The sequence below is a fragment of the Oncorhynchus masou genome, chromosome 15, assembly GCF_036934945.1.
Source record: "Oncorhynchus masou masou isolate Uvic2021 chromosome 15, UVic_Omas_1.1, whole genome shotgun sequence".
In the NCBI taxonomy this organism is placed as follows: Eukaryota; Metazoa; Chordata; class Actinopteri; order Salmoniformes; family Salmonidae; genus Oncorhynchus; species Oncorhynchus masou.
The window spans coordinates 44,403,958-44,429,217 of NC_088226.1; the positions used below are offsets into that span (position 1 = coordinate 44,403,958).

Here is a 25,260-nt window from a genome sequence, read left to right on the forward strand (position 1 = left end):
ATTGGAGAGGAGTAGGAGTAATGTGTAATCAAAACTCACAGAACCATATACTTTATTTATTTTACCTTTATTTTAACTAGGCAAGTCAGTTAAGAACAAATTCTTATTTTCAATGACGGCCTAGGAACAATGGGTTAACTGCCTGTTCAGGGGCAGAACGACAGATTTGTACCTTGTCAGCTTGAACTGACCAAGAACCCGATGGTATCCAGACCCCTCCAACGCTCTAACCACTAGGCTACCCTGCCGCCAATATATATAATGATACACTGTCATTATATCAATTGTATTAGCAATAGTATCAATATCAATGATATATGAGAGCCTAATAAGACACGTTCATCTGCCCTACTTGTCCATCGCCAATAACTTTACAACATAAATCATCACAATAAGTAATACAGGTAGATGCTATCCAAATACAATACCAACAAAGCTATAATTGGAACAGTTTTCATAGAATGAACACAAAGCTTACAGCCATGGATATTTAAGCTAAATGTTAATGGTTGAATAAGAATAGTGACATAAAGTAGACCAATACATTGAAGTTGATCATTCACATGTATTAAAAGCTATGGAAGAAGTTTCTCAGCGCTGCAAGTTGTGCTGTGATTATATCATTCTGTATGGGAGTTGCTTCCTTCATGCAGTGGAACGAAGCTGAGGGAAAACATCGAAATTGTTCTGATGATGTCCATACAGAGGCCTGGCTGTCTATGGGTTAACTTTATTTATTTGTTTATTTGGATCCCCATTAGTTTTGTAAAAGCAGGAGCTTCTCTTCCTGGGTTCCACAAAAAACACAAAACATGACAAGTAACAAAACACTGATACATTGATAGACAAGAAATGTCATACAAATAAAAAATATTATGATATACAAACAATGCAAATTAAAAATAATACAAACAACACAACAAAGAAATACAACAACAAACAATGGTGTGTGTGTGTGTGTCCCCTCATAGTTTTGTTGTTTGCTTGAGTAATTGGAGATGGAAGGGAGTTCCATGCGATCATGGCTCTGTATAAAACTGACTACTGCCGTGAACTCATGTGCACTTGGGGACTGTGAAGAAACCACTGGTGGCGTGTCTTGTGTGATATGTATGGGTGTCTGAGCTGAATCTTATTTTATTATGCAGGTAATCTGGAATTTTTGATCACAGTAATATCTATCATAAAAACTACAAGAGAAGCAGTTCTTCTCTCGTCAATCCTCAACCAAGAAAGACTAGCATGCGTGTTGTAGATGTTAGTTCTGTATGTGCAGTTAAGGGCAAGGAACCAGGTCTTCTTCTAGGATTTTTTCCTGTGCTTAGCTCCAGCCCTTTACAATTACAAGCATACCCATAACATGATGCAGCCACCACAATGCTTGGCAATATGGAGACTGGTACTCAGTAATGTGTTATATTGGATTTTCCCCAAACATAACACTTTGTATCCAGGACACTTTGTATCAAGGACAAAAATGTTATTGCTTTGCCATATTTTTGCAATTTTACTGTAGTGCCTTGTTGAAAACAAGATGCATGTTTTGGAATATGTTTTATTCTGTACAGGCTTCCTTATTTTCCCTCTGTCAATTAAGTGAATATTGTGTAGTAACTACATGTTATTGATCAATCCTCAGTTTCTTCTATCACTGCCATTAAACTCTGTAACTGTTTTAAAGTCACTATTGGCCCCATGGTGAAATCCCTGAGCAGTTTCCTTCCTCTCCGGCAACTGAGTTAGGAAGGACGCCTGTATCTCTGTAGTGACTGGGGGTATTGATACACCATCCAAAGTGTAATTCATAACTTCACCCTGCTCAAACGGATATTTAATGACTGTTTTTTGGCCAATAGGAGCCTTCCTTTGCGAGGCATTGGACAAACTTCCTGGTCTTTGTGGTTCAATCTGTGTTTAAAATTCACTGCTCGACTGAGGGACCTTACAGATAATTGTGTGGGGTACAGAGATGTGGTAGTCTTAACAAAATCATGTTAAACACTATTATTGCACACAGACTGAGTCCATGCAACTTATTATATGACTTGTTATGCACATTTTTACTCCAGAACTTATTTAGGTTTGCCATAACAAAGGGGTTGAATATTTACTGACTCAAGACATTTCAGCTTTTCATTTTTAATTGTTGAAAAACATAATTCCACTTTGACATTATGGATTATTGTGTGTAGGTCAATGACAAAAAATCTAAATGTTATCCACTTTAAATTCAGGCTATAACACAACAAAATGTGTAAAATGTCAAAGGGTGTGAATATTTTCTGAAGGCACTGTAGCAAATAGCAGTGGCAATACAGTCTGCTACCATTCTCAATAGTTTCCCATCAAGGTTGTCTATCCCCAGTGGTTTTTTGATTACTGATTGATAACCATAGTTTTTCCACCTCTCCCACACTAAATTGACCATTAAAAACAGCAATCCTTCTCTTTTGTTATTAGATCTTTTATACAAAAATATGATGTTTCACTGTTAATTGTTGTCATTACACTTCAGAGTTTTTCCACTTAACTAGTGAAATAGTCATTGAAATGACTGGCAATATCAAAAGGTTTTCTGCCCACGACATCAATTAAGGTACTCCAAAATATTTTTCCATTGTGTTTTATGTCATTTATCTTTTTTTGGTAATATAATTTCTTATTTTTGTTAAGTTTACAGTATGTCAACCAATCAGCTGAGCAGCCTGACTTGTTTGCCACCTCTTTTGCATGATTTATTTGAACCATAACAATTTTCCAATTCATCATCAATCCATCAGGCTCTAACAGTTCTCACAGTTTGTTTCTTAACTGGTGCATGCTTGTCAACAATTGGAATTAACAATTAATAAATTACTTTATGCCCAACCTTTGGCTTTCCTTGTTATTGCCACAATGTTATGGTCACTACAGCCAAAGGAAACTGATATTGCCTTGGAGCAAAGCTCTGCAGCATTAGTGAAGATATGACCAATACAAATGGATGTTACAGATCCAACACTATTAGTATGCACTCTAGTTGGTTTAGTGACAACCTGAGTCATATTACAGGCACAGTCACAAGCTTCCTCTTGAGAAGACAGCAAGTTGCTAACCAGTCAATGTTCAGGTGACCCAGAAAGTGGGATAGGGATGGATAGAGAGGTAGTTCCTCATTGTTTTTCCCTGTGTTTTGAATCAAAACATCACCTGGTCATGACTTCATCGGCAGGTTAACAGAGGGCAAGTGAGCTACACCTCATCAGTGCACAAACTAGCTTAAGGTAAAGCAATGATAGAAAAACATAAACACCAGTCATGTGAAAGGAGCTTTTAACACCAATCCAGACATAGTTATATCCATTCATAAACTATAATCTAATTTAACACTCAGTTTGAGGAAGAGCATTTTCAAGCCGGAAAGCATTATTGGCGTACATGCATGACTTAGCTTTGAGCCCTTGATGAAAGCCAGACAGGGGGGACACAGGGAGCTGACCAGAGTGAAATGCCCAAATGCCTGTTTGAATTATTTGACTCTTGTTAGAGCTCAGGAAGATATTACATGGAAAGAAAGTAGACCCTCACAAAACAATGGAAAATCAGGAGAAAGAGGATGATATTTTGTCCTGAAAATCACATCTCTGATCGTTTTCTTCTCTCCCTCTCCAAGCATACCCTAGTCTGAAAGACAAGCAATTTGTGATACTTGTTGAAATAGTTTTCTTGAACAACGGACAGAAAAAAATCTAAATCCACCCACTCATAACAATGTTTTCTCTTCAAGACAACCTACTCTTTCCCTCACAGATTATGACAGAGTGCTTTAATTGTCAATGTTTCTCTCTTTCCATCTCTGTCTATGCACCACCGCTCTCAGAACAGCCTCTCACCCCTCCCCTTTTCTCCAGAGCACTGGGTTGGGTGGTGGTGGTGGGCAACGGGGACAGATCCTGGATCAGTTTGGAATAGAGGAACCTTCTGTATGAGTCTTTCTCCATCAAAGTGAAGATTTTCTGCTGGGCGTTGTCGAAACAGAATGGGCCGGCATTAGACAGGTTCTGTCTGGTCTCCTCTCGTGTTGCTGAGTCCAAGTTCACCTGAGAGCGGGAGGGAAAAGGAGAAATGTAAGTAATGAAATACAACATGGATACTGTATCAATAAAAGGTGCCATAAAAAGCCCTATAAAAATGCAAAACGGCATTCATAAAGGAACAACCACAGGTGCTTTTAGAAAGGGAGGAATCGTTAGAGGAAAAAGAGGATACATCAACAGGATGTATGAAGTGTTTTCAGAATCCATGTCAAAGGCACTCATGCAGGAATATTAAAAGCTTTTATATTAATGGAGAAAACTGATGTATGGAAAGAGCCAGGTCATTATTCATAAGTGTACTATGACTCCAACAGGTCTGTATAACACAGAATACTGCCTTTGAATGAAACCATGTTGGGACAGCAGAGATTACCAAGGGAAAGTTTAAGCCAATTATTATTTCCATTTTACCTCGTTAAGAGCGTCTGCCGCGATGTACTGGTCATAGATCTGTTTGGCTTTACCTGCCATATTTTTGGGGGCTGACATTTTGTATTTCTCACAAGCTTTCCAGAACTCCATGTTCTCCTGGCTGAACTCTGCCTTCAGGAAGGTAGTGAACACCGTACGGCCAGCTGATAGAAAGACAAAGAGAGAGAGAGAAAGAGGATACATTAGTCAGGTGCTGGGTTTTACGATTTATATGAAGCTACACACTATTATGATCCTAATGAAATGCTCCTAAAGAGAGAAACAGAGAGCATCCCTCTGAAGGGAGTCATGGAGGAAGCTATGGAATGTTGGAGGTCAAGGCCAGGATGGTTCTCAGGAGGCCGTTGCTCCTACTCCGTGCCCCCACAGAAAGCTTGACACCACAGGGACCATCAGCTAGCTAGCTAGCTAACACTCACACTAGAGCAGCAGGCCCTCAGGGGCCATCCAGCATTGCCTCCAGACACGTAGCACATGACCAGAGCATGAGAACACAGCCGAAGAGCCATGTAATGTCCCCAACAACCCACAGCCAGCCAAGTACCCTACAGCCCACACAGGCGTCATGGTAGTCTCTTAAACAGAGAGACAGGGGTCAGAGAGACAAGGGAGAGAGAGCTATGAATGTCACTCAAGTTAGAGTGTTTGAAAACATGTAGTCCTGTATTGTGGTGTAACACTGGTGTTGTGGGTTGGTAATAGGTAGTGGCAGAGTTTTGACAAATATTTAGGAGTTCTATACAAGGGGCAGCAGAGAGCTTCATTCAAATGTTTTTTTACAACTTCTTAATTAATAAAACCACCATCCCATTATCGAAGGTGTTTTCACATTTGAGCGCATTTGAGCAAGATAGACTCCCCGATTCTGTATTAGTAGGGCGGCCAGTACCCAAAAGGTCACTGGTTCGAATTCCCAAACTGACTAGGTGAAAAATATGTCAATGTACCCTTGAGCACTTCACCTTAATTCCTCTTGTACGTCGCTCTGGATAAAGGTGTCTTTGACATTACTAAGATGTTAATGTATGTCCATAAGATGTCTCCTTTGATTTGTGACAAACTCACCTTCACTATTCATCAGGTTGTTGAAGGACAGTTTCCATTTCTCCACATCAGCAGGTGAAACTCTAAAACCAGAGAAAGGGCATAATCAGTATATTGGGATTAACAATAATATTTTCAAAATTTTGGTCCTCCCGAGTGGCACAACAATCTAAGGCATTGCATCACAGTGCTAGCTGCGTCACTACAGATCCTGGTTCAATCCCAGGCTGTGTCGCAGCCGGCCGTGACCAAGAGACCCATGAGGCGTCGCACAATTGTCCCAGCGTCTTCTGGGTTAGGGGAGGGTTTTGCCAGCCAGGTTGTCCCATCGTGCTCTAGCAACTCCTGTGGCGGACGCTGACACTGTGACCAGGTATACTGTGTTTCCTTCGACACATTGGTGCGGCTGGCTTCCGGGTTAAGTGAGCATTGTGTCAAGAAGCAGTGCGGCTTGGCGGGGTCGTGTTTCAGGAGATGCACGGCTCTCGACCTTCGCCCCACCTGAGTCCGTATGGGAATTGATGGGACAAGACTAACTACTAATTGGATATCATGAAATGAATGGGTTTTATTGTAAAACGCTATATATTGATTCTTTAACTGGAATTAAATGTTTATATTCTGTATTTGACGGTGATATATAAGATGAATGCACTAACTGTAAGTCACTCTGGAAAAGAGCATCTGCTAAAATACTAAAATCTCAAATGTAAATATTTTCAAATAGATCTCACAAAATTGAATTGATTAATTTCAAAAAAAGTTGTAATAATGATGTCACAAATGTATAATTTGTACAGTTCTTTATAAAAAATAAAGTTCTTCATTACATTTGACTGTGTAAAACCTAGCAGTACTACTTATTCCTCCTGAGAGTGAGGCGGATATATAGAATTTTGTAACAAAACATTATTATTTGTCTCTCTGAAATGGAACTATCAAGTGATAGATTTCAAACAAATACATGTATGTCATTGAACAATGAATCTCATAATTAAATGGTGAAATAACACACCAATCTCTTTTATAAGTTCTTTAAAGAATAAAAGCTAATTTACCAACATTTCTGAAAATGTAATGAAACTCTTCAATTACTTTCACATACATTTCGAAGTAAGTATTCAGATATGATCTATCTTAAAGACAATTAGTTGAATACTGGAATGTATTTGGAAATACACTTGGAAATTACAGTCATGTATTTTAAAATCCTAAAATACAAACTGCCATACATTTGACCCAGGTATTTGAAAATAGTATTTGGAATAAGAATTTGAAAGTAGGCTACTTAGAGGAAATTAATGGAAAATACTTTCAAATACTTCCAATATAATTAGTTGATTCTGGCCACATTATTGAAAAGAATCAAATACACAGAAAATTATTATTTAAAAACACATAATCAAATACACATGTATTTGAACCCAGGTCAGATTTCAGTACATCCATTGTGTGTTGATATCCCACAGTTCTTGACCTGCAAATTGCAAACGGCCTATATTTTAATGATACAAGCAGATGTCATATCTATCATCTTACATAATGCTCTTTACAACAGGACATGAGCTACTGTGTTTTCCATGAGCATCAACCATACCGTATACACCTCTTTGAGTTAATGAGTAACCAAGCACACTAAAACATGTCAATTAAGTATTAAAAGTACAATTTACAGTTTTTGTCCTTAAGTACATTATTTCACACTAGCTGCAATCAGTTTATAGAAGTTTATTAACATTACTGCAGTGGTGGAAAAAGTACCCAATTGTCATACTTGAGTAAAAGTATAGATACCTTAAAGTATAGATACCTTAATAGAAAGTTACTCAAGTAATAGTGAAAGTCACCCAGTAAAATATTATTTCAGGAAAAGTCTAAAAGTATTTGGTTCTAAATATACTTAAGTATCAAAAGTACATTTAATTGCTCAAATAAAGTATCAAAAATAAAAGTAAAACTATAAATCATTTCAAATTCCTTATATTAAGCAAAGCAGACGGCAATATGTTCTTGTTATTTAAATTTCCGAACGATGCATTTGTATTTAGTGAGTCTGCCAGATCAGAGGCAGTAGGGATGACCACGTGTTATCTTCATAAGTGCATGGATTGGAGAATTGTCCTGTCCTGCTAAGCATTCATCATGTAACGAGTACTTGTGGGTGTAGATGTATGGAATAAAAAATGTATGGAATAAAAAGTACATTATTTTATTTAGGAATGTAGTGAAGTAAAAGTAAGTTCCAAAAACAAAATGGTAAAGTACAGAAACCCCCCAAAACACCTTAAGTAATACTAAATAATAAACTATTTTTACTTAGTACTTTACACCACTGCATTACTGTAAATTGTGAAGATAGTTAAGGGGTTTCATTTATTTGTTTTCACTCCAAGCACACAAATTAGATTAGTCCTAATGAAAGGATAGGTCAGGCTGGATATATATAACTAGTTTAGGAACAGCAGATGTTCCCTAGGGGGAGGACTCCAACACAGCAAATCAACCTGCATTGGAGTTCTTTACCTACGTGCACACTGGTTATTGCCTCGAGAGTATCATTCCCCATGGTGTGATAAATTAATTTAATAGAACCTGAATGCTGTTTTATCTATGATATCTGGTATGTTGTTCAATATTATGTATGATGATTAGAATCAAGTGTTTGTTTGCTGCTCTCATACAACAGGTCTCCCTTGTCTCAATGTCCTTTATAAATAAATGATATATCAATCAACACATTCAAGGTTAAAAGGTTTCAGTATTCACAGTATCCACTGTGATTATTATTATTATCTGACCCTGCTGGTCATCTATGAACGTTTGAACATCTTGGCCATGTTCTGTTATAATCTCCACCCGGCACAGCCAGAAGAGGACTGGCCACCCCTCAGAGTCTGGTTCCTCTCTAGGTTTCTTCTTAGGTTCTGGCCTTTCTAGGGAGTTTTTTTCCACCGTGCTCCTACATCTGCATTGCTTGCTGTTTGTGGTTTTAGGCTGGGTTTCTGTATAGCACTTTCTGACATCAGCTGATGTAAAAAGGGCATTATAAATACATTTGATTGATTGATTATTCTCCTGTACACTCACCTCTTGGCAATGATGGTCTTCTCTTTCATCTGTTCCTTGTCTGGTGGAACCTCAGGCTTATGGAGCAGAAATCCAATCTTGTGCTTGATGTCTTTGGCACTAAGGGAGGAGAAGTAGAGTGGGTAGTGTTAGGCTACAGAATGTATAAATATCAAATTAAGACACAGACGTGTGTCCTATTATTATAGCAGAACCAAGATGCCTGACACGCAAGGCTTGTGTTCAACATACACTACTGTCTGAAAATCTCCCATTACAGTACAGATACATCATTTATTTGTTAGGATTTCACATGTATTACATGTCTGTTACTAGTGATCTAAAACACCATAATAACAACCTCAATCAACTAAAATACCTATCTTACCTTTTCATACAGGTTGCAGGCAGTGTTGCTAATCCCTTACACATGTTGCCTCTTTGCTAAATCCAAATCAAGGAGAATGATTTGCAGTGGTTTTGAGCGCAGAGGAAAAGGTTGTAATATTATGACTGGTAGTCCTCTCAGTAAGTCAGTAGTACGCTCTGTCTTAGTGAAGCCTCCTCCCACAGTTGGGGTTTTATACAGCTACAGTGCTTAAACGCTGACGAAGAGCCAATCACAGCCCTCACTGGGCTAAGTATGCTCTCTTAATTTTCTCAGAGGAGAAACGATATGAGCAGGGAGAAGAGCACAGAAGTGGGTAACAAAACTCAGCTTCCTTTGATATACATGCAGGTTAATCAGAAACACACAGGTACTTCTGTGTACATGTTTAGCCGGCTTATATAGGCATTTAACCTCTGCAAGACTGCCCAGAACAGAGCAGCCTGTGCAGGAAATGTAATGCAGTGCAAATAGTATGTGGCTGATTGTTGTACATTTTTGTCTGATGGCATCAGTCAGAATTGAGAGAACTGTTTGCTTGTGATGGTTACAGTTACTTCTCAGGTTGAAATACTCAGACCTGTGCAATCGAATTGCGAGTGTGTATGTGTGTAAAAGTGTGTGTGTGTGGTCTTTCAAAATCACCCCATGGCAATGTACAAGAATGTATAACAATCAGTCACATACCATTTTCATTGACTTTAAATTTCCTGCGCAGGCTGCTCTACTCTGGGCAGCCATCCAGAGGTTAAATGCCTACATATGCCGGCTAAACATGTACTCAGAAGTATGTGTGTGTTTCGGCTAACCTGCATGTAAATCAAAGGAAGCTGAGTTTGGGAGCTTGATGACAGGAGAGGGTGAGGGAACATTCTGGGAATATGGAGTTTGAGATGGGAGGAGTTGACGATGATGTCAATGCCATTTTAAAAGACCACTAAGTAACAGAGGTGGTTTGATGAACCACGGCTCGTATGAGGATTAACCTTGCCTGAGACCTGAAGAGATGCACTATCTCCCCAAAGTACATGACAGACAAGAGCTTTGAGGAAGCGTTCAAACTGATTTTCACACCTACAGACCGAGGACACTGATAATAACAATCTCTCATACACACACATAGAAACACACAGAAACTCCTTTTGATTATATTTTAGTTAGAGGTCTAAGGAGTGCTGTTGACAAAGCACAACGTTATCCCAAGCTGCATTCATTCTGTTTACTCTCTCTGTCTTTGTTTGGACAAAACAAAAGTGAGTAATATCCTAAAGAAGAGAGGAAGAGAGAGAGAGAGAGAGAGAGAGAAATATGAGAGAGAGATAAATGGTGGTTGGTGTGTGTGCGGACAATATTATGGTGCTATGCTACTAAACCTTATTTTGTATTCCAGGAGTGACTCTGCAAATTGTTTATGTTAGATGAGAGAAATAAAGGTTGTGTCTCTGGATGATCAGTGATTTAGAGAAGCAGAGACAGCGATGGTAAAACGTCTACGCTACCCTGTTCTGCATCCTACATACAGGTGCGATTCCGTGGGAAAGTCAACCTGAACATGCAGAAAGAAAGTTTGTCATTTCCAACTAAAGCCATGTTCATAATTATCCTTAAAGTCTATAATATAAAATTCATGCAATGTCCTACAGTACTTGAGTGAATCCTCAGGCAATACCATGACTTTGGGGATGCATTTTTTTGGCATTTGTATCTAAAAGCATAATTGTGTAACGGCTTTCTTCCTGGGAAGGAGAGGACCAAAGCGCAGCGTGGTAAATGTCCATGGTTATTTAATGACAGAAACTCAACATGAACACACTACAAAACAATAAACGTGGCCAAAAAAAAACAGTCCTATCTGGTGCAGAGAACACAAAGACAGGAAACAATCACCCACAAATCCCAACACAAAACAGGCTACCTAAATATGGTTCCAAATAAGAGACAATGACCAACACCTGCCTCTGATTAAAAACTATATCAGGCCAAACATAGAAATAGACAAACTAGACACACAACATAGAATGCCCACCCAGCTCATGTCCTGACCAACACTAAAACAAGGAAAACACATAAGAACTATGGTCAGAACGTGACAAATTGAGAAATAATAATTCAAAGTTGTGACATTTTGACCTTATACAGGCCTCCTTTAAGCCTCCCTGATGTTTCATTGGGATGTGCTAAAAAGCTCAACTTGGTGTCATATGAAGCTTTACTGCTTGATGTGTAATATGAGTAGTAAATATAAATATATATATACACTTTTTTTTTTACATACATTTCTGAATATTGGAAAATGTAAATATGCCATTTTAGATTTTGCAAATATTTCTAGATATTTTTATACATAATATACTCTATGGGCATATCAAAGTTAGAGCCCATTTCATATAGAGACTCAGCATTGTATGCAATGTAACCAAACACAGCAATCCTTTTACTTGTATCATTGCATATCCTGCAAATCACCAGCTGAGGGCAAAAATGTATTATAAATGTTCACATTCACTCTGTTGGCAATGCTTACCAATTGGATCATAATTCTAAAAGTAGCAGAGATCCCTCTCTGGAACTGTGAAATACCCGTAGAGTATATTATGTTCAACATTATATTGAAAAATTAGAGAAATCAAAAATCTATATTTACAAAGTTATAGGAAATCAAAACAAAACTTCAGATGACAACAATGTTTGCTTTGTAGCACCTACAGATTAAATAATATGGAGTCTTAATTAAAGGAGGCCTGGTTAAAGACAAAATGTCATAAATATGCCAACTTTAATAAATCATTTCTCAACTATGCTTTTAGATACAAATTTCAAATATATGTCAACAATCCTTCCTTCAAAGGACTATTCTATGGATTACGTTTCATGAAAATCCCCCAAATCATGGATTTCTATGTCTGAGTTTTGTGAGGAATCACTTGCTTTAACTTTTCAAATAAAGCCTGAGCTCCAACATATATCAACATCATTTGTATATGTTCAATTCAGTACCAGTTTATGAGCATCAGTCTATGATTCTTATCCAAAAATATAGACATCACAAGACATGATACCTATGATATTCATCATGTTCAGTATACTGACCCTTAAGTCAATGCTTCAACACATGATATGCAAAGAGCTTTGAGGAAATGGACCTTGTGTTTCTTTCCAACAGACTGTCTGACAATAACATATTTCTCTCTCTCACCCCCACACTCATTTTCCAGAGGGTTGAGGCTCTTTTGTCCTTATAAAGCCAGGTGGTGATGACACAACCCTCTAGTCCTGAACACACACCTGTTCCGCATGTAGACACAGGCAGACTGGCCCACCTGGCTATCAGCAGCCTCTTTCAATCAGGGCTATGCATAACAAACTCCAATTGTATTCTGTCTGCATGAGACTGATGGAGGAATAGGTACAATGCTGTGAATGGCTCTTCTCACAGTCTGAAATCTATTTGGGGATGTTTTGTCTAATTTGTTAGTGAAACAAAACCCCACATCCTGGAAGTGCAAAGATAATATCTCGTTCTCCGCTGAAACCTGTCAATCAAATTTGATTGAACATATCCTTCTGTTCCCTGATAAACAGTGATCAGAACTCACAGACCAGAACAAAAGGACAATCCTGACCTGAATTCACATGATACACAGGGATTATTCCATTAATTTACATGGAATCATGTTATTCTATGTTGGTCAGAGATCTAAGGGGTGCTGTTGACAAAGCACTACTGCATACGGTTCTGTGTGTCTTAGTTATTGCCAAAACAATAGTGAGTAATATCCTGAGCAGAATTTCTAGTTGATGCAATGGCAGGTATCATGCTGATGGGAAACTATTATCACCATGCTGAGCTACCATCAATAGCTTAACATCTCTGGCTGTGTGTTTGCTTGTACTATACGTGTTAGTAGTTATTGTAGGATGGCTTCTGTGAAACTTTAATCCTCATCTCGTTGATTTATGGGGGGGGACTTCCGCCTAGGATTTAAAAATCACACCCAGGTGTGACTTCATACCAGGATGTTAATATCACACCCACATGTTGTATGTAAATATCAACCCCATTGTTCTGAGTGGCCAGGGCTTCACAAAGTGGAGATGAATATGACACCCTTGTGTTGTTGTTTTTTTTTTACCACGTGTTGTATGTAAACATCACACCCCACTGTTCTGATTATAGTATTGTGGATGTTAGAAGGGGTCCTAGTGTCTGTGTGCAGATATGTTGTGAACGGTGTTGGTGGGGTGAAAGAGACTATTGTGTTGGTAAAGGGGGTATTGTATTGGGGACTATGGTGACACGTGGGGGTTGGTATGATGGGTTAGTTAGGATGGGGGCTCCATGTCTGTGTAATACACATTGTCCAATTTTCTTAACCAGTGAAAATGTTTGAAGTTGTGATGGGTTAGTCAGGAGGGAGGTTTGTGTGATTGTCTGTATTGGTGGGGAGGGGCTGATGGTGATGTGGGTCTGGACAGTTTGGCAATGCTTAGTTTCCAAAATGCTTAGCGGCAAAATCTTGTGATTTATGAGGGGGCGGAACTTCACAACCCGGGTATAAATATCACACCCATATGACTTCACGTGACTTCAAATGATGTAGGGTTTGTTCTGTCAAACTGTATTTCACAGCTTATGATTATTGAGAGGGGTTTGGCAGGAGCAAATAAAATATTGTTATTAAATTAGATAACGACGTGGTCACCACGTTTTGTATGTACACAACTTTGATCTGATTACTTTGTTATGGGTGGCTTTGATGTAGGTTTTGCAGGTGTGTGTGTGTGTGTGCGTGCGTGCGTGTGTGTGTGTGTGTGTGTGTGTGTGTGTGTGTGTGTGTGTGTGTGTGTGTGTGTGTGTGTGTGTGTGTGTGTGTGTGTGTGTGTGTGTGTGTGTGTGTGTGTGTGTGTGCGTGCGTGCGTGTGCTTTTGGTCAATTTGGTCAATTTTGGGGAAAAGATGTGTTATGCCCTTGATCAGTGGTAGTGTATTAGGCTATAGCCAAAGGCCTATTGGGACTTTTGATCAAGTTTGTGGGTGGAGAGGAGGGTTTGGTTAAGCATGTTGAAACAGTTTTGGTGTTGAGGGTAGGGTTTTGGTTGGGGACCTGTTGAAACTGTTTGTATGGGGTGTGTTTTGGGGGTCTGGGTTGAAATCCAAACATTGTAATCAAACTGGTTGAGGGTAGGCTTAAGGCTGCTGCATGCTTCCCAACCGAAACAGTTTGGAACAGTTTGTGCACATGCTGTATTATGATGACATTTTTGTTTGTTTTAATGTTCGGGCACATAACATTTTTTTCTCAAGGCCAGCCAATGTTCAGGAGACAAAGTCTACGCCGCTTTGTCCATGATTGGTCAACTGTAGGGGTGACGTAAGTTTCTTCTTCCTGTTGATTCAGCCCGAAACAGAGTGTGGATTCAATATTGCGAACAACAACTTTGAGCATTGATTGCAAGAGGAGGTACAGAAGTATCATCACCACTACGATTCTAGCCATACATTATAGAAAGACCACCATGTAAAGGCAAATTCATAGAGGGAGATTGCGGAGGTGCTTAGGTCCGACCCAACCACTTCTTGGAAAAAGTGGGGTAAGGTTCGCAACAAGTTTGTCAAGGCAAAGAAAAGAAACAAGGGTCACGTTGGAAAGGCAACTCCAGACATTTTGCTGGCTTGTTCAGAACGTGAAGCATGGGAAGACTGAAAGCAATATGCCATCTTCACCAAAGGATGAGGTATAAGGTTATATTTTCTATTGTAATTGACGAAAAGAGTAGCCATATTTTGCTAACAATAGACAGCCAGCTAGAGCTAACTACTTGGCTGGCTAGTGGCTAGCTAGCCTTGCAGCATATTCATGCAGAGAAAGCAAGCTAACCACCTAAATTAAAGATCTTTTCAACTTTTGATCAAACATAATTTTGTCAAAGAAAGAAAATCATAAGCATCCCACATTGGTAACATCAAAGTCAACGTTTGGTAGAAAGATCCAGCTAGTTAAAGTGTTGAGTTGAGTAGCTAGGCCAGGCCAGGCCTACTGAGTGGCTAGGCCAGGCCTACTCAACTCTGCTGTCACGTGTGCTCCCTCTCCGGCCTCTAAGTCACCAGGTTGCTCGTTATGGAGCACACCTGTCACCGTTGTTATGCGCACCTACTCGTCATCAGACTCACCTGGACTCCATCACTACCCTGATTACCTTCCCTATATACAGTTGAAGATTGAAGTTTACATACACTTAGGTTGGAATCATTAAAACTTGTTTTTCAACCATTCCTCAAATTTCTTGTTAACAAACTATAGTTTTGGCAAGTCAGTTAGGACATCTTTGTGCATGACAAGTAATTTTTTCAACAATTGTTTACAGACAGATTATTTCAATTACAATTCACTTCTATCACAATTCCAGTGGGTCAGAAGTTTACATACAATAAGTTGACTGTGCCTTTAAACAGCTTGGAAAATTCCAGAAAACGATGTCATGGGTTTAGAAGCTTCTGGCAAATTGACATCATATGAGTCAACTGTGGATGTATTTCAAGGCCTACCTTCAAACGCCTCACCTAAGGGAAGCGTCAGGGAGTGTTTTTGTTTTTGTATATTTCTTTTGGGGGGGGGGAATGACGTCTGGTCTGGGAGCTGCTACAGGCTCTCATGTCTCAGACAGATCGCCAGGTTCCCGTGCTCCGCATAACAGCAGGGGTGACCGGTCCGCTCCTGATCCTTGGGATTGTCTTTTTGATCGGCGTCCTGTGGCCGGAGCCGCGCGTACTGTCACGTGTTCTCCCTCTCCGGCCTCTAGATTACCTTCCCTATATATGTCACTCCCTTTGACGCCTGGGGAAGGAACCATTGTTTCTGTTTCATGTCTGTTCGTTTTTCAAGTTTTTTGTTTTATATTATGTTCCGTTGTTTATATTAAAACACTCACTCCCTGAACTTGCTTCCCGACTCTCAGCGCACATCGTTAGATCTGCCCAAACTTCTGTAACATTATATAGTCTACTGCAGGTATTCCCAAACTGGGTTACGCGTACCGCCAGGGTTACACGCAATACCGTCGGGGGTACGCCAAATTAAAATGTGATTCAATCTTCTTCTTTTTTACATTTGAAAAAACATAACATTATTATTTTTCATCACATTTTCAAACAGTCCATTTGTATTTTCCAACGTGGCTATACATTTGTGGAAGCAAAACAACTTGAGTCGACAGGTGCAGGTGTAGTACCGCTACTACCAGCAGTACTACACCTGCACCTGTCGACACAAGTTGTTCTGCTTCCACGAGCACATCCAACGCAAGCATCAGTAATTCTATATTTGTTTTTAGCCCAGCTAGCATGGACACTGACCGTTGTGAATCTGATACAGCCGAAGAGCTTCTGTCCCTTTAACTAGGAAAGCACCATCGAAGAGGCACAAATATGATGATTATACATTGATTATACATTGATTTGGGGTTCACATATTGGGAGTAGTGCCTTTCCTCAGCCACACTGTGTTATATGTGCAAAAGTACTCTCTCTCTCTCACCACTCGATGAAACCTTCACTCTTGCGCAGACATTTTAGAAACAAAACATGACAATTTGGAAAATAAGCCACAGGAGTTTTTTAGCGAGAATTAGGATGACTTTCGAGTAGTAAGAAAGGTATAAAAGCAACAGATACCAAGAAGGGGCAAGAAGTGTCTTATATGGTGAGCTACCAAGTGGCTAGGACAGGAAAGCCCCATACTATTGTTAAGGACTTAATTCTTCCTGCTGCCATGGATATGGCTGAGACAATGCTGGGGGAAAAGGCCAAAAAAACTATACAGACAATGTCTTCATCAAACAACACTGTTTCACGACGCATCAGTGACATGGCAGGAGATATTTTGAAACAATTACTGCTTCACATACAAGCCAGTAAATTCTATGCTTTACAGCTGAATGAGTCAACAGACGTGGCGGGCACAGCTCCTTGTATATGTCCATTACGTTTATGGAGGGTCAATTAAGGAAGACATCCTCTTCTGCAAACCACTGGAAACCAGGACAACAGGAGAGGATATTTTGAAAGTACTGGACAGCTTTGTGACATCAAATGGACTTTGGTGGTCAAGATTTGTTGGTATCTGTACTGATAGCGCAAAAGCCATGACACGCCACTTGGGTACACTGCAGCATCCACGAGAGGCTCTTGCTGCCAAGGGAATGCCTGACAGCTTGAAATACGTTTTGGACACTACAGTGAAAATTGATAACTTTGTTAAAATTAAAGCAAGGCCCCTGAACTCTTGTGTATTTTCTGCACTATGCAATGCTTTTACAACTAATGCTTTTACAACATACAGAATTGCGCTGGTTTTCAAGGGGCAAACTATTGACACGTTTTTTTAAATTGAGAGACGAGCTTAAAGTTTTCTTTACTGACCATCATTTTCACTTGTCTGACCGCTTACATGATGATGAGTTTCTCATACGACTGGTCTATCTGGGTGATGTTTTTTCTCACCTGAATGATCTGAATCTAGGATTACAGAGACTCTCCGCAACTATATCCAATGTGTGGGACAAAATTGAGGCTATGATTAAGAAGTTGGAGTTCTTCTCTGTCTGCATTAACAAGGACAACACACAGGTCTTTTCATCATTGTATGATTTGTTGTGTGCAAAATTGCGAGGTTAAGACACTGATGCCCTTTGCAACCACGTACCTATGTGAGAGTGGATTCTCGGCCCTCGCTAGCATGAAAACTAAATATAGGCACAGACTGTGTGGAAAATTATTTAAGACAGACTCTCTCCAATACAACCCAACATTGCTGAGTTATGTCCTTTCAAGCATACCCGTCTCATTAACCTGTGGTGAGTTATTCACAATTTTCGATTAACAATTAAGGTTTTATATGTAAGATGGTTAAATAAAGAGCAAAATTATTGATTATTGTTATATTATTATTTGTGCCTTGGACCTATAAGAGCTCTTTGTCACTTCCCACGATTCGGGTTGTGACAAAAACTCACACTCATTCTTATGTTTAATAAATGTATTGTATTTTCTGTGTATGTCACGCTTGCAATGATGGCAAAAACAACATTTGAAAGTACGCTGACCCTGATGCTAGAGGGGATACGTAACTAGAGGTTGAATGTCTGAAGAGATACGGGACTATAAAAAGTTTGGGAACCACTGGTCTATTGTAATCTTGGTTCATTATATTTAATTACTCTGACTCTCCAACAACGAGAGTGGCGGTAGTTCCAGGTACGCCCAAGTTTGAGACGGACACCTGTGAATAAGAGGTAACAAGAGAATTTCAGATATATTTCAAGATTAAATATTTTTAAAAGTTCAAAAGTTATGCCTACAAGTAGTAAAAATGTAAAACACACAAAGGTTTAGCCTATTTCTGTCCTGCCCTCACGACCTTTTCTTTGTAAAAGTCCTGATCAAAAATATGTTTGCTTGGTGGTGTCCAGTCCAGATGATGCTTGCACATTTCTGTGAGGAAGGATGTTAACATTGCAAAGCAGCTGAAATGTGATTATATCTGACTGAAAACTCCTTAGCCACTACAACACCAGACACCAGACAATTGAACCTGTAAAAGAGGAAAGCAGACAACAATAGACAATACATCAAAACCTTGCATACTAGCAATTACATTCACTGACCCCCAAGTTCAAGCAATAAGCTCATAAAGTACAAATACCAAATACCTGAATTCATCTCCTTGTACTGGTGGAGGAGAGCAGGTTCTTCTTGTGCTGAAAAACAAATTCCATAAAATAGGTTAGAGTCAAAACATGAATTCATATATATCCTATAGCTGGTTATTACCAGCTAGAGTTCTGTCCAGCTAACCTTAACTAGCTGGCTAGCTACTGTAGCAGGCAAGCTAGCAGGCTACCTGTATGCAAGTGTTTAGCCCAGTAATCGTCAAAAGGACTCTAACGTTACTCCTTATAGTTGAATGCATTCAGTTATACAATTGACTAGGTATCCCCCTTTCCCTATTTATACTGAACAAAAATATACAGTGCGTTCGGAAAGTATTCAGACCACTTAACTTTTTCCATACGTTGTTACGTTACAGCCTTATTTTAAAATTGATTAAACATTTTTTCCCCCAGCAATCTACACACAATACCCCATAATGATGAAGCCAAAATACATTTTTTGATTTTTTTGCTAATGTACTAAACATAAAAAATATAAATACCTTATTTACCTAAGTATTCAGACCTTTTGCTATGAGACTCTAAATTGAGCTAAGGTGCATCCTGTTTCCATTGATCATCCTTGAGATGTTTCTACAACTTGATTGGAGTCCACCTGTGGTAAATTCAATTGATTGGACATGATTTGGAAAGTTACACACCCGTCTATATCAGGTCCCACAGTTGACAATGCATGTCAGATGAAAAACCAAGCCATGAGGTCGAAGAAATTGTCCGTAGAGCTCTGAGACAGGGTTGTCTCGAGGCACGGATCTTGGGAAGGGTACCAAAAACCTTCTGCAGCATTGAAGGTCCCCAAGAACATATTGGCCTACATCATTCTTAATTAAATGGAAGAAGTTTGGAACCACCAAGACTCTTCCTAGAGCTGGCCGCCCAGCCAAACTGAGCAATCGGGGGAGAGGGTCCTTGGTCAGGGAGGTGACCAAGACCCCGATGGTCACTCTGACAGTGCTCCAAAGTTCCTCCGTGGAGATGGGAGAACCTTCCAGAAGGACAACCATCTCTGCAGCACTCCACCAATCAGGCCTTAATGGTAGAGTGGCTAGACGGAAGTCACTTTTCAGTAGAAGGCACCTTACAGCCCGCTTGGAGTTTGCCAAGATTGAACTATTTGGCCTGAATACCAAGCGGCACATCTGGAGGAAATCTGCCACCATCCCTACAGTGAGGCATGGTGGTGGCAGCAACATGCTTTGGGAATGTTTTTCAGTGGCAGCTACTGGGAGACTAGTCAGGATCGAGGGAAAGATGAATGGAGCATAGTACAGAGAGATCCTTGATGAAACCTGCTCAAGACATCAGACTGGGGCGAAGGTTCAACTTCCAACAGGACAACGCATGAGTGGCTTTGTGACAATTCTCTGAATTTCCTTGAGTGGCCCAGCCAGAGCCCGGACTTGAACACGATTGAACATCTCTGGAGAAACCTGAAAATAGCTGTACAGCAATGCTCTCCATCCAACCTGACAGAACTTGAGAGGACCTGCAGAGAGGAATGGGAGAAGCTCCCCAAATACAGGTGTGTAAAGCTTGTAGAATCATACCCAAGAAGACTCAAGGCTGTAATCACTGCCAAATGTACTTTAACAAAGTACTGAGTAGTGTCTAAATACTTTAGTAAATGTGATATTTCAGTTTAGTTTTTTTCCATTATACGCTATTGTGTGTGGATTTATGAGAGGGGAGAAACGATTTATTCAATATTAGAATAAGGCTGTAATTTAACCAAATATAGAAAAATCAAGGGGTCTGAATAGTTTCCAAATGCACTGTAAACACAATATGCAACAATTTCAAAGATTTTACTGAGTTACAGTTCATATAAGGAAATCAGTCAGTTGAAATTCATTCATCTATGGATTTTAAATGACTGGGAATACAGATATGCATCTGTTGGTCACAGATACCTTTAAAAAAGTAGGGGCTTGGATCAGAAAACCAGTCAGTATTTGGTGTGACCACCATTTGCCTCCTTCGCATAGAGTTGATCATGCTGGTGATTGTGGCCTGTGGAATGTTGCCAGGTGAGTATGCAGGCCATGGAAGAACTGGGAAATGTTCAGCTTCCAGGAATTGTGTAGATCCTTGCGACATGGGGCCGTGCAACATCATGCTGAAACCTGAGGTGTTACATGAATGACAGAAAATGCACACATCAATGTAAATACAAAATGAAAGCAGAAAGAACAACATGGTCATAACAAACAAACATTTTCATCACTATTAAGGTCCTCAATCAGTCTTGACTTGCCCTAAAGGCACAAAAACATCAAATTTAAGAGCATTTTAAAGATTGTTCCACAAATAAGGTGCAAGAAAAGCTCAATTACTTAACTCAGTAGAAACCAAAGTAATTATCAGAGTTAACCATCCCTGAGACCGTGTGTGGTAACTCGTATGTCTAAAGTTAATCCAGAGATTTTACCTTTGCCTCGACTCAGCAGTCTCGTTCAATTATCATGGCCCTGGTGAGTTACGTGACGCTTGCAGCAGGCATGTGTAGTTCTGTATGATAGTCACATTAGCGGCTAATAGCATTAATCACAAATTTCAATAAAGGGTGAATATATTGATAAAAGTCACCTTCTCCAGGAGTGATTCACAACATTTTTCAAGGTTGTTCCGTCCCATGTAGCTCAGTTGGAAGAGCATGGCACTTGCAATTCCAGGGTTGTGGGCTCGATTCCCACGGGGAACCTGTATGAAAATAGTATGAAAGTGGATGCACTCACTACTGTGCGTTGCTCTGGATACGATTGTCTGCTACATGACTAAAATGTCAAACATAAAATCTGCTTTGGTGAAAAAAACAATTGGAACCAATTTTGTGTTTGACTGCTAGGTTTCATGGGTATTATGACTCACTGTGGTACTCTGTATGTCTGGGTTTGAAGACTACTGTACATCGAAAGCAAGGGAATGTAAGATAAGTTTCAGGAGTTTAGCTAATCACTAATTATTCAATAAACAATATAATCATTATGATGGATTATAACAATATTGTTTGTCTGGGCCTACTATGAATGAATCCTCAACATTCAGAATCACATTTTATGTGGGCCTAGGCCTACTCTGTTTATTTTGTTTTCTGAACTATTCGTTCTGAATTTTAATGTGAATTTCAGTTATCCTTGGGATGTTTTAAGATTGTAGTGAAATCAAATGTATTATATTCATTTTAACATAGTTATACAGAAGAGAGACGATTAATGCTGTTAATAAAAGCGTTATTTTGACTAAATCATTCAACTGAATGGTGAGGTCAGAAGTATAGTGGTTCTTATGTGTCACGTTCCTCTGCTTGTCTCCTTTCTTTCACCTGCACTGATGTGAGAGAACTGGACAGGCAAAAGCTCAATTGAAGAAAATATTATGAAGAACTCTAGTGACACCGTGTGGCTAGCCTAAAACACATAGAATCGGGTGCTTTTATTACTTTCAAGTACCTTCTACTCCTTCCACCCACTAAGGATGCACTGCACCATGCAGTATCATGACAAAGATATCAAGTCATATTCTCTCCATGACTCACCACATGAAAACAAGCCACATGAACAAAACCACTCCAACTCAAGGATGTTAATGAATCACTTTGTTGCTTAACACCCTGACGACTCAAAACGTTCAGTCTGCAAACATATTTTCAGACATCTAGCTATGCCTTCAGACAAAGGTCTACCCATTTATAACGCACTATAGCACCTAACATTCACAAAGGCTCAACTAAACACATTGTGGACTCTTTTTATTTATCCATGTAAGTTGACTGAGAACACATTCTCATTTGCAGCAACGACCTGGGGAATAGTTACAGGGGAGAGGAGGGGGATGAATGAGCCAATTGTAAACTAGGAATTATTAGGTGACTGTGATGGTTTTAGGGGCAGTTTGGGAATTTAGCCAGGACATTGGGGTTAACACCCCTACTCTTTGTATAAGTGCCATGGGATCTTTAATGACCGCAGAGAGTCAGGATACCTGTTTAACATCCCATCCGAAAGACCGCATCCCCAATCACTGCCCTGGGGAATTGGGATATTTCTTAGACCAGAGGAAAGAGTGCCTCCTACTGACCCTCCAACACCACTTCCAGCACCATCTGGTCTCCCATCCAGGGACTGACCAGGACCAACCCTGCTTAGCTTCAGAAGCAAGCCAGCAGTGGTAGTTTTAACTTAAAGATATTCAAAGTTGAGGGTCTGTTAGCCTAGTGGTTAGAGCATTGGACTTGTAACAGAAAGGTTGGAAGATCAAATCCTCAAGCTGACAAGTTAAAAATCTGCTGTTCTGCCCCTGAACAAGGCAGTTTACCCACTGTTCCTAGGCTGTCTGAAAATAAGAATTTGTTCTTAACTGACTTGCCTAGTTAAATAAAGTTCAGTTCAACTCCCTTTTAAAATTTAATGATTAACCTTGACTCTATGTATGTGCAGAAGCAGGTCCCTTTAATGCCTCTGAGTCAGATGAATACTGATACACTGCCTGATGTAAGGATAGCTTACAGACAAAGCTTTGAGAGTGGTTAGAGAATAGCTTAAAGGCAATTAAAAACTGTAGTCAGGGAAAGCAAGAGACCCATTAGTCGTTGGTGCTTTGAGTAGATGGTTGTCTATTGTGCGAGTTAAAGTATGCAAATTATCGTCAATCAGAGCCTCCCTTTCTTTCACCTGTCCCTCTCTATTATTTTTTCTCAGTTGGAGGCAAAGAGAGAGTTTAGAGTGACACCCAAAATAAATAAATAAAATACATAAATCATCACAAATGTCAAGGCCTTCGGTTGCAAATATTGTTTATTTTCTGCCTTGTTTTGTGTACTGTTGGGGGTGACAGAAAATGACAAGGAAAAACACGTAGTAATAGTTCGTAATTACACACCTGGGACGATCTGCTTCTTTGAAAAAGAACACTTGGATGCTACCATGTAGTGTGAGAGAATGAGTGATTCTCCACCTTCCTCATTAGGGTAGTCGTTGACAATACATGTACATCCGCATTATGTGTGAAACAGCTTGCTGGATGGAGAGAACATCCTGAATTGTACAGTACAGTAAACACATGGTTCTAATACAGAACACAAACACATTTACATTTTAGTAATTTAGCAGACGCTCTTATCCAGAGCGACTTACAGTTGCGTTCATTTTAGGATAGCTTGGTGGGACAACCACATATCATATCCATAGTAAGTACATTTTTCCTCAAAGTAGGGGAGAACCGGGACAAAAGTAGCACTTGTGTTTTTCCTAATTACTCAGAGATCGATAAAGCTAGAGACACCATATTTTATGACGAACAACATATATATGTCCTCTACCATTAGTAATTTCATTCCTAGGGTTAATGAGTTGAAATTAAATAGACTGAGAACAGAACTACCACAACGTTACTTTTATACCTGCCGGCGGGGCGGGAGTAACACAGTCTTGGGACGGAAGTAACACTAGGCGAGAAGTGCACAATATCTGTTGTATCTCCATGTTTCTGGTTTGTAATGCTAGTAACTTAAAAAAATGTACTGTCAGCCATAATTTCATGTTTGTATTGACTTAAAAAATTCATGCTGTAGGTTCACAATTTTTTTAAATGAACCATGCGACATCGCAACGTTGCTCAACCACAATATTTTGCCTTACAATATTTATTGGACTAAAATAGATCACATAATAGCTTTATTAACCAATTTTCTCATCTCACTTTAATGGGAATGTAGTAGGAGATGCTTTTCACCATTTTCAATTACTATTCATCCTTAGCCTTAACAATCAGGTGCCCTCCAGCGGTTATTGTCATGAGAACAACATAGACAAATATACTGATACAGTCACTAAGTTTATCAGGAAGTGTAAAGGAGATGATTAAAACCTACCCTAACCAGAAACCGTGGATAGATGGCAGCATTCACGCAAAACCTGAAAGTGCGAACCATCGGATTTAACCATAGCAAGGGACTGGGAATATGGCCAAATACAAACAGTGTAGCTATTCCATCCATAAGGCAATCAAACAGGCAAAACGACAGTATAGAGACAAAGTGGAGTCACAATTCCACGGCTCAGACTTGAGACATATGTAGCAGGGTCTACAGGCTATCATGGACAACAAAGGGAAAACCAGCAATTGCGTGGACACCGACGTCTTGCTTCCGGACAAGCTAAACACCTTCTTCACCCGCTTTGAGGATAACATAGGGCCACCGAAACGGCCCGCTACAAAGGACTGTGGGCTCTCCTTCTCCGTGGCTGACGTGAGTAAGACATTTAAGTGTGTTAATCCTCGCAAGGCTGCCGGCCCACACGGCATCCATAGCCGTGTCCTCAGAGCATGCGCAGACCAGCTGGCTGGAGTGTTTACAGATATATTCAATCTCTCCCTATCCCAGTCTGTCCTCACATGCTTCAAGAGGTCCACCATTGTTCCTGTACCCAAGAATGCAAAGGTAACTGAACTTAATAACTATTGCCCCGTAGCACTCACTTCAGTCATCATGAAGTTCTTTGAGAGACCAGTCAAGTATTATATCATT

General features: G+C 39.7%; 1 protein-coding gene across 1 annotated transcript; it reads right to left on the reverse strand.

Moving 5' to 3' along the window:
* Positions 1–41: 41 nt before the first annotated feature.
* On the reverse strand, positions 42–9,187 carry LOC135556282 (regulator of G-protein signaling 4-like). The gene is made up of 5 exons (XM_064989357.1): positions 9,007–9,187; positions 8,640–8,738; positions 5,574–5,635; positions 4,488–4,651; positions 42–4,079 (listed from the first exon to the last, which is right to left on the reverse strand). Exons 1-5 carry the CDS (start codon positions 9,048–9,050, stop codon positions 3,840–3,842), a joined length of 609 nt encoding a protein of 202 aa, XP_064845429.1. The 5' UTR covers positions 9,051–9,187; the 3' UTR covers positions 42–3,839.
* Between the last annotated feature and the right edge of the window lie 16,073 nt (positions 9,188–25,260).

Bases quoted from the DNA above. Each gene is read 5' to 3' on its own strand.
- LOC135556282 (XM_064989357.1), bottom strand. From the start codon at position 9,050: ATGTGTAAGGGATTAGCAACACTGCCTGCAACCTGTATGAAAAG. The intron at 8,739-9,006 runs GTAAGATAGGTA...CTCCTCCCTTAG, and splicing joins CCTGCAACCTGTATGAAAAG to TGCCAAAGACATCAAGCACA. The intron at 4,652-5,573 runs GTGAGTTTGTCA...TCTTTCTATCAG, and splicing joins CAACCTGATGAATAGTGAAG to CTGGCCGTACGGTGTTCACT.